The sequence below is a fragment of the Lipotes vexillifer genome, unplaced genomic scaffold (assembly GCF_000442215.2).
Source record: "Lipotes vexillifer unplaced genomic scaffold, Lipotes_vexillifer_v1.1 scaffold916, whole genome shotgun sequence".
In the NCBI taxonomy this organism is placed as follows: domain Eukaryota; kingdom Metazoa; phylum Chordata; class Mammalia; order Artiodactyla; family Lipotidae; genus Lipotes; species Lipotes vexillifer.
In genome coordinates this window covers 1,513,955-1,523,818 of record NW_006798383.1, presented here as the reverse complement: position 1 = coordinate 1,523,818, position 9,864 = coordinate 1,513,955, and the positions used below count along the sequence as shown (strand labels likewise).

The 9,864-nt window shown below is 53.2% G+C and overlaps 1 protein-coding gene across 1 annotated transcript in view; it reads right to left on the bottom strand.

Annotated features, from left to right (window-relative positions):
- The window catches only part of SEMA4G (semaphorin 4G), an 8,938-nt gene extending 477 nt beyond the window's left edge, over positions 1 to 8,461 (bottom strand). Inside the window, exons 1-14 of the mRNA XM_007470353.1 lie at positions 8,299 to 8,461; positions 8,056 to 8,204; positions 7,721 to 7,783; positions 4,907 to 5,005; positions 4,692 to 4,785; positions 4,449 to 4,562; positions 4,090 to 4,259; positions 3,837 to 4,006; positions 3,427 to 3,571; positions 3,076 to 3,298; positions 2,554 to 2,669; positions 2,237 to 2,412; positions 1,991 to 2,052; positions 2 to 605 (exon numbers count right to left, since the gene is read on the bottom strand). Coding sequence (XP_007470415.1) covers positions 2 to 605; positions 1,991 to 2,052; positions 2,237 to 2,412; positions 2,554 to 2,669; positions 3,076 to 3,298; positions 3,427 to 3,571; positions 3,837 to 4,006; positions 4,090 to 4,259; positions 4,449 to 4,562; positions 4,692 to 4,785; positions 4,907 to 5,005; positions 7,721 to 7,783; positions 8,056 to 8,204; positions 8,299 to 8,422 — 2,309 coding nt within the window. The 5' untranslated portion in view covers positions 8,423 to 8,461. The remainder of the gene's footprint in view (position 1; positions 606 to 1,990; positions 2,053 to 2,236; positions 2,413 to 2,553; positions 2,670 to 3,075; positions 3,299 to 3,426; positions 3,572 to 3,836; positions 4,007 to 4,089; positions 4,260 to 4,448; positions 4,563 to 4,691; positions 4,786 to 4,906; positions 5,006 to 7,720; positions 7,784 to 8,055; positions 8,205 to 8,298) is intronic.
- Positions 8,462 to 9,864: the final 1,403 nt, after the last annotated feature.

Genomic DNA, 9,864 nt, shown 5'->3' with positions numbered 1-9,864 from the left:
CGGGGCTGGGGTCCCCTCCCCGGGGATGATCTGGAGGCAGCCACCCTCCAGGTCCCCAGCCCCTTCCCCATCATCACCATCTTCCTCTCCGGAACACTGGCCTGACACTGTCTGCAGCTGCACAGCAGAGCCCCCTGCCCAGCCGGCCCGACCCAGTGAGTATTTCTGTCGGTGTCCTCGTCCACCTCTCCGAAGACAGGCCACGTAGAAGAGGGAGGAAGCCAGGATAAGGCAGAGGCCACCAAGTGTAGCAATGGCTAACACATAGAGCAGCCGCATATCAGGCGCCAGTTGTGCCCCAGGCATTGCAGGGGCCTGTGGAGCAGGGGCAGGGGTGGCTGGCCGCACTGTGAGGCTGTAGGAGGCCAGCAGGGTGCGGAGGCCATTCTCTTCAGCATAGCAGCCGTAGTTGCCACTGTGCTCAGGCTGTGTGTCTGTTACCAGCAGCCCATCCACACCCACGCGGTAGCCATCCTGCCCATCACTCAGGCCCATGCTCCCATTGAGCATCCACAAGGCCCGGGCCAGGTTGGATGGCTGGTCACAGGGCAATAGGACATCATCACCCCGGAGCACAGAACGGGTCTTCAGTGGTGGTGGTGGCCCTGGAGGGAGCGGGGGACAGGAGAAGTGGTCATTGCCTGCCTGTCCTGGGAAGGCATTGGAGATGGCAAGCCAGGTGGTTCACTGTTAGGTCCCCAGCACCAAGCACAGAATCTGGAATTACGGTGACAACTGACTAAGCTCTCTGTGCTCATGCTCCCACATAAGGTTCACGTTGGCCCTTCTCAGTGGTTTCAATTCCTAACATCTGCCAGTGATTCCTCATCTCTACCTCCAACAAAGAGTTCTCTTCTTCTGAGCATCAGATTTGAATATCTTCCACATGCTGGGCATCTCTTGGACATGTCACAGGAACTAAGGCCAAAATCTCCCTCCCAGCCTACACCAGGTATTTTTCTTGAATTGTCATCACCATGTATGGTGCTACCAGCCATTTCCCAGAAACCTGAGTTTCCCTTGGCTCTCTCTCCCCCTCACCTTTCTATCTAACCCTCACTAAGATTCTGCTTCCAGAATCTATCTTAGACCTGTTCACGTCTCTCCTTCCCCAACTGCTGGCCCGCATCTAATCCATTTTGCATGCAGCAGTAGGGTGACCTTTTAAAAACACTATGCTGATCATGCCACTCCCCTGCCTCAACACAGTCCCGCCCATTTCCCCAGCCTCTTCTCTTGTTGTTCAAACACCAAGCTTGCTCTGCCTGCTTTTCCCTCTACTTGGGTGTCATCCTCCTCGCCATGCCCTCTATTTGCCCGGTTAACTTGGGGGAGAGAGCATAACTGATCAAAAGCACAAACTCCAGGCAGCCTGCTTAGGGTCAGGTTCAAATTCGGACCCTACTGCTTAATAGCTGATTTAACTTTGGGTAGTTTACTTATTCTCTCTGTGCCCCAGAGAGATTGCCTCTCACGGAGATGGTAATAATGGCACCTTTCTCATAGGAATGCTCTGAGAATAAATGAAGTTGTTCATGTAAGTGTTTGATCAGTGCTTGGTGCATGGTAAGTACTCAGTACATATTAGCTATGATTATTATTATGATTATTGCTCTTGCTTCAGTTATCAGCTCGGTCATCTGATCTTCCTTGGCGCAAGCCCTTGTCATAATTGTAATTATTCCTTTTGTAACAAAAACCAAAGAAAATAATTATAATTAATTGGTTGTGTGATCATTTGATTGCCTGTGCATATACTTGGCTGTAAGCTCCAGAAGTGACAAAAAACTTCACATCTTGAACCTGTTTCCTTATTTACAATTTTTTTTTTGCAACAAATATTTGTTGAGTACTTACTCTGTGCTGGGTCATTCTCGCTGAAAGCACAGACACAGCCATTCAGAATCATACATGCACATACAAGTGGCATCAAATGGTAAAGAGGACAGGCTATGCAGCCAGATGCACGCACATCCATGACGTCACTTACCTGTGTCCCTGTTGCCCTCACAGCCTCGGTTTCCTCTCTCTATGTCCTGTATCAGTGCTGTCCTGGAGATAGAAGATTGGGATTTATGAACAAGGAGAACTGGGCTTCAGTTTCCCCAGTGGAAGGGTCAGTAAAGCTGTTACCAACAACTGGCCCCTACTCCCTGCGGCTGGCAGGCCCTCCTCCACCCCTCAGGCCCGATCCCCTGGGCAAAGGGGACCCTCACACCCCTCTATGGCCTCCCACCTGCTACTCTGGGACCTGTTGGCTCCAGTAGTGGTCACCATGCAGGTATGGGTGCCGGGGTCCCAGCCACAGTAGGGGTCCCGGGCCAGGATGCAGTCGTAGCAGGAGCGGTAGCGGGAGCAGCTGGACAGTGATAGCTGGATGACTCCACTAGGGGCCCCCACGTAGAGGCTATGCTAGGAGCCAGAGAGGACAGCAGGTTGGCAACACCCCACTCCCACTTACAGACACTCACACACAGCCACTGCCCAGCCTCCCCACTCCCTCCACTTATTCTGGCAAGGCCAGAATATTGAGGGTCACGAGTCAGGGGCTACCTGTGTCGGAGAGATGACCAGGTTCTCCACAGACTGGGGTTCCTTGAACACCTGTGTCTCTTCAATAATGTGCATCCCAGAGCCCAGGACCACTGCCTTGTGGATCCAGCCATCAGCTGGTATGGGAATGGCAGAAGGTCAGACTCCAACAGTGGAATCTACTCTCAGCCCTCTGCAATAGCCTAATGGGAGCAGCTTGGAGTCATGAGGTCAGGGACAAGGATTCGGCCAGTAGCAGTGGGCCTTCTGGACATTGGGAACTCCAAGCTAGTCATGGCAAGAATTATTGGATTTAGAAGCATTAGTGACTAGGGTCAAATGTCACTGTCATTGGTGACAGGAGTCAGCAATCACCAAGAGCTAGTGGTCATTGGGGACCGGTAGTGAGTGTTTATTGAAGAATCAACATCAATGGTCATCAGGGTTTTGTGATCAGGGGTCATCCAGGGGGCTAGAGGTCAACAGGGATCAAGGACTCAGGCCAGCAGTCACCAAAGGGCTCAGGCCAGGGGTCAGAAGCACCTGTGCCCAGAAAGAGCAAGTCATAGGTGGGTCCAGCTGGCGTGGTGACAGGTGTCCCCGTGAGGTGTGTGTAGCGCACACTGCGCTTGAGCAGCAGGGGCCGTCCGCGTGTGGGTACCACGGGCCGAGCCATCAGTGGGTGTAACTTCACAAAGTCCAGGACCAGAGATGGCAAGTCCTGGGATGAGTTGTAGCCTCGGCTGCGCAGTGAATCTGTAATGCACTGTGGTGGGGGACGGGATGGTGAACCTCAGGACTCTGCCACCTGCCCGTCCTCCCCACAAGGCTAGACCTCCTGCCCCTCTCAGGGGTCCCGTCTGCTCAGCACTGACCCTAGGCCTGGGCACTCACCGAGCCAGGCCGGGGCTCCGGCACCCCTCCCTCATAGCGGCCCCAGCGTCGGACACCATCCTGGTATTCCATGTAGGGGCCTGCGAAGACAGCCTGCACCTCGGCCAGGTCGTAGCGGCAGATGGCTGAGGCCTCCAGGGTCTTCCTAGAGACGGGACATAGGGGAGGGGGCTGAGTCACACTGAATGGAGCCTGCCCACTTGCGTGGCCTGGAGCCCACTGTTACCCTGACCAATCCCTGCTCCATGCCCACAGGGCCTCTCCTGAGGGTGAGCAGGCCACTGGCCGTGCCTGAAGTTCTCTGTCTGCAGCCAGCCTCCCCCCAGTGGATCCTATCTCATCTTCACTGATCTCTGCTCCGGCCCCTATGCTGTCCCCGTTCCTTGCCTCCCCACTGTCCCTGCACTGACCACTGTGTGGTCAGCGTGAAGGCCGCATAGAAGTGCGTGCGGGCTGAGGTGTCAGCTTCCAGACTGCAGACACCACGTAGTGTCTCATACTGTGGAATGTGGCAGATGAGACGCGCCTTTAAGAAGGAGGTCCACTTCTTCTGCAGGATCTTCTTCCCTCCCAGGTCTCCCTGGGGAGGTAGGGGCGTGGGGTCAGGGACCAGGATCAGAGGTTCAGCCTCTACACCCTGGCCTTTCCCCCAGTCCTCCTCACCTTGCACACACGGGCCACACGGGCCACACGGTGGCTGCTGCGGCTCTGAGCAAAGCCTCCAGAGCCCTCCTCAGCAGCGCGCTCCGTGAAGAAGTAGTAAACCTTGTCATCGTCACCCACTGCACTGGCCTCGCTCTCCCGCACCAGGACAGAGAACACAAACTCAGCATCTGTGGGTCAGGCAGTTCAGGTGGCTTCTGAATTAGGCTGGGATCTCCCCCAACCGCCCTCACTCAACAACACACAGGAATAGACACGATCACCTGGGGATATGGGGATGGGATGGTCAACTGCCCAAGGGAGTAAAGATGAAGAAATAGTCCCCTGCCCCCCATCATCCGGTGCCTCGTCCTCCTAACCATTGAGCCAGTGCATTGGTGCCTCCTCAGTCCTCAGGGAGTGTGGGTGGCGGCTCCGGCGGATGTCAGGGATGCTCCGGAATTCATACCGAGTAGCTGTGTAGAGGCCTCCATCTGAGGCAGGGATATGCCAGCCATGAGAGACATGTCACACAAAACAAGACACATAACACATGGGTGGCAAGTCCCGCAAACAGCATGCTTGTGGATGAGGGGCCGATGTGGGGAGGAGGGCATGCTTACCAATGATGAGGCCTGTGAAGCCACGGGCTGGGTCATAAGGACACTTCTCCTTCCCCTCCTCAAAGCTGGTTGGCAAGGTGAAGGCCTCAGCATCCTGGGGGAATGAAGGAAGGGCCAGAAGTCATTGATCCTGAGGATAGGCCAGGGTTGTTGCCGAAGATCAGACCAGTCCAGGGTCAGGGACCAGCAATCAGGGCAGGGACAGGCATACTCACAATGACTGCACAAAGAGGCTGGAAGGCGTGAGTCCCGCATGCATAGAGGTGAGTGGCATTGAGGCGCTGCAGGAAACGCACGTGGTTGAAGCACTCGGTCTGTGGGATAGGTGGGGGAGGGCTGTGAGCCCTGGGCCTCCTTAGAGACTGCTTCCATTAGGCCAGCTTTGTGGTCTGGCTCTTGCCCCCACCCACAGGACAAATAGTTCTTTCCAAGAGCCTGGTGGGCTTTCTCACTGCCCAGAACACAGACTATTCCCTGGAACTCACTGTCCTTTGGTCTCCCAGGGGCATGACCCCTTTTCCCTTGGCTATCTCTTAGATTGCCTGACACACTTGGCTGGCTTCTCCTGCATCTTCTGTAGTCCCCTGCACCCCCCAGTTCGGGGGCTCCAAGGGCTCTCACCACCCTAAGATGCTTCTCTCTTACATCTCCTCAGCACTGTCCCCCAGTCAGGGAGCTCCCACACCTGCTTCGGGGTGGCACTACCAAATCTACCCCCAGGTTCTAGCCATTGCTCCACCTAATATCCCACAGACACATCAAACTCATGCTGTCAGAAACCAAGCTCATCCCCTCCCCTCCCTCACCTGCATCCTCCCTCTTAAAACTGTTCATCCAGTCTTTCCCACTTCATCAGTCCATCCCATCACTCAGTCCAGAAACCAGGCGTCATCTTTGCTGCTTCCCATTCCCTCACCCTCACACTCAGTCTCTCTCTGTGATTAAGTCTTTGTCCTACATGTTTCATGACTTAGTCTACTCCCCCTCCACTACCACCACCCTAGTCCAAATCACCACCATCACCTCTTCCCTGGGCAGCTATGCGACCAGCTGGCAGCTCTCCCAACTCTCTGCCACTCTTTACAGAAACCATTTATTTATTCAGTGAACGAGGAATACATGCACACAGCGTAAAATTCAAAAGGTAGAAAGGGATATGTTGTAAACAGTCTCCTATTTATCCTTGTTGCCTTCAAAGGAGACTGCTGTTACCATTGTCTGGATTTTCCTTCCAGAGAGATTCTACCAGTCAGCAACACCTTGCAACCCACTTTCCAAGGCATATTTAAAAAATGTAAACCAGATCATGTCACTGCTGTATTTAAAAACCCTTCAGTGACTCACCAGAGTCCTGAACATAGGGTCCCATATGCTCCCGGCCCTACATGATACGGCCCTATCCCTTCCTGTGGCCTAATTCACCCTACTGCAGCTACACTGGCCTCCTCTGCCCATCAAATGCCCTAAGCTGCCACCCTCTTGACTTCTTTGCCTTGTTAATGATTTCTCCTCCTGCCTATTACCCAGGGTTTGAATCCATGCAGGCCTCTTTGTCTCATCCCACTCCCTCACCAGGTGCAGTACTTTGGCATCCATCCCTCCTCTCCACAAGCCTGCTCAGGCCTCCCTCCTCTGACCCATATGATGCCCCCAATCTCCTCACTGCCTTTCGTGCCTCCAGACTCACTCTATTTTAAGCCATCTAGTGCCTGGGACCAAATAAATATTCTTATAATAGTGTTTCCCCAAGATGTTTACATTAAAAAAACGGGGGAGCTGGGAGGGGGAATTCTGTGGTCAAATAAGTAGGAAACCACAGGTAAAACCTACCTTTACTGAGGACTCCTCAAAGCTTAAGGGTATTGCTGTGCATTGTGGGATTGAGCACACAGCATTTCCCAAACTCATCTAACTATTAAACATCTCTTTTGAAAATTAATGCTCCTCAGAACATGCTTTGGGAAATGTTCTAAAGCCAAAGTGTGGTTCGGGACCAGCAGTGTCAGCTTCATCTGGGAGCTTGTTAGAATTGCAGAATCTCAGGCCCTTCCCCAGACCTACTGTGTTAGCATCTGCATTTATAATACACCCAGGTGATTCACTGCACATTAAAGTTTGAGACTCTCTAAAGTGTCAAATGGTGAGGGTGCCCATTGTCCTAGAATAAAATCCAAACCCCCAGCTGGGTGTTTACAGCCCTCCATAAACTGGGCTCCATCTGCCTCACCAGCCCCATTTTCTACCCATGTTATACTAAGAGGCAGCCTTTGATGGAATCTCCTGGAGACGCCTCTTTAAATGCAGCTGCCTCAACACCACCACAGACCCACTGAATCAGAATCCGCAGGCCAGTGGGCCTTGGGAATGTGTATTTTTAAAAAGCTCTCCAGGGATCTCCCTGGTGGTCCAGTGGTTAAGACTCTGTGCTTCTACTACAGAGGGCGTGGGTTTGATCCCTGGTCATGGCCAAGAAAAAAAAAAACAAAAAAAAACCCCCAAACCAAACAAACAAACAAAAAAACCACTGTATAAAAAGCTCTCCAGATAGATCTGTTACATAAACAGACACAGGACCCCTGCAGACACCCTGTTCTTTAGCCAGAAAGGGCTGACACTTCACTAATACACCTTTCACGGAAAACTGAGTACTTGAGCTATTCCTTGACCAAAGCCTCATTTTTCTCATCTGTAAAATGGAGGATAATACTATTTCATAGGGTTATTTTAGAATTAAATGAGATAATAGCTAAGTCAGCACTTACTAGAGATTACTTATTGTTATCATGATTATTATTTGGGAGACCAAAGGAGATTAAGATGCTGTCTCAGACCAAGCTAGTAGGTCACCAGATGTTTAGATTAAAAATACTGCTCCCAGGGCCTGCCACTCCAGTGGCACTTACAGTGCTTATTGTGGTTGCTGCAATGGACTGGCTGATCCGTACCTCTCCATCTGTGTCCCCACCAACCCTGACATCCCCCACTGAAAAGAAAGAGGAAAGGAGCTGGGGAGAGGGCAAACCACATACCTGGTTGTTTTTCCCTTTTTGATGACATTTGCTTTGCATCTCTGGGGAGGCCTCCCAGTGAATCTGGAGGGGGCGGTAAAGGGAATTGGCTGATGCATTGAACCCAATGCCTTTGCCTTTCCCTTTCCCCATTACCTGTGGGACAAGGTGATAGGACCCCAGGGTGGGGGTAAGTTTCAGGAAGAGTATTGGAGGCAAGGGAGACCTGGGCCAGGAAGGGTAGTGCTGTCTGACCAGGAGGCTATGGAAGGCTGACAGGGTTTCCAGGAAGTTGAGGTCCCAAGGAGCTGGATGAAGCTGGAGACCCTCTGGTGGTCCAAGTTGCAGGGGCTGACCTCTTTGTGAGTCCCGTCTCCTATGTTGTGGGCATTGAGAGAGAACAGGGCGCCTCGGGCTCCCACCAGCAGCCTTGCTGAGGCCTCCTCCAGCAGCAGCGTTGAGTAGTTCTGGGCTCGGCCCTTGAAGTGCTGGGCCCCGGAGAGCTCTGGGGAGAGGGGGAGCTATAAGCCCAGCTCTGGGGCTGCCTCCCCACGCCCAGCCCTGGCTCCTGCTGCCTTTCGAGGTTGGGGATGTCTAACCTTCGTAGGGGATGGTCATCCGCGGGGTGGCATCTAGTTCTCTGGATGGTCTCCGCAGCGAAGGTCCAGGGACTGCAGTTGCTGTGAGGAAGCTCAGGAGGAGGGGCCAGAGCCTCCCCCACATCTTCCTGGGGAGGCCCAGACCAACAAGACCCCCAAGGGGAGCCAGGGCCAGAGTTAAGGGGATGATGGGAAGAACAGTCACAGGGGTTAAGGTCCAGGGAGGTGACTTAGAAGGTCAGGAGTCATGGGGCCGGGGGGGTCCTGGAATTGGGGAGACATGGAATCACAGGGTTGTGTGGCCATGGAATCCCAGGTAAGAGGTCAAGAGAAGGGATGGATTACACGCTGCCTGTCGGCATCAAATACAAACGCCATGGTGAGAGGGAGTTGTGGGGTCACAGAGGGGTTGTAGGTCACTGATGGGGTCACCCTGCCACAACAGCAGGGCTAGTCCTGGTTCTCTGAGGTCTGTTTTCTGAAGAAAAAAAACAGGAAAAAAAGCCCTTTCATCTGTGTGTGGATGGAAAGTAGATAGCATTACCCTCAGACTTCAGGTGGTACCAAAGGGAGGAGGCCCAGCATCTACGAAACTCCCACAAGAGGATGGATTCAGCCATTCTGTCCCCCTCGATGTTCTGATGCTGGAAGTTGGGTGGAACTTGTCCACTTTCAAGACCCTAGACTCCCTTCAACCCAAACCCAAGGTAATAGCCCTCCTCTGACAGAGTCAGAAGCTTAGCTAGGCCTCCATCTTGGCGGAGCTCGGGTTCCTAGGGAGAGTGCCTTTTCCCAACAGGGAGACCCAACTCAGGCAGCAGCTGCCCCTGCCGCCTGCGGGGGTGCCTTATGCAGGAAGGCCTGGGCAGAGATGCTTAATGGGCCTTTGTTTATCTTGTCCCGTTTTCCCTTTGTTTTTTCTTTTCCCTGGCCTGAAAGCTCCCTTTGGAATTTCTCTTTAATTAGATTCTTCTCCTCTTCCGGCATTCCTCTACAAGGGGGTGCACATCTCTGCCCTGCCCATGCGAGTCTGCACTATACCCTCTGGCTAAGCATCCACACGTGCCCCTACCTGCAAACAGGCACTCACAGGCACCTCGGGGTGTATCTGCCTCCCTCTGCTCTCCACCCCCTGCCACTGTACAGCTGTAATATCCGTACAGGAGCCTCTAGTGTGCAAGCTCACTTAATTGAGACATAAGCAACATGTAAAAGGTGAACGATAGGATCCCTGAGCTCTTGGCCACCTCTCCTGGCACATCTTGGAGACTATTCCCACACCAGGACCCTCCCTCACGCCAACCAGCTGGGGGTGGGGTTGGCATAGGTGGCAGGTCTGATGTGATCCCTGTAATAGGCCTGATCTCTGAAGTTCCTGAGGCTTGGCTGGGCTAGGTGTGGAGAAAAACCTGACCCATCCAATCTCATCAGACAAGGCCAGGGGGGCAACTGGCCTCTCCCTTTCCTTCCAGGTCAAATATTAACTATGTGGCCTCGAAGAGAGAGGAGGGACTGGGAACTGGCCAGAGGGAGAACAGGAACTTGGAGGGTTTTTTCAAGAGGTAA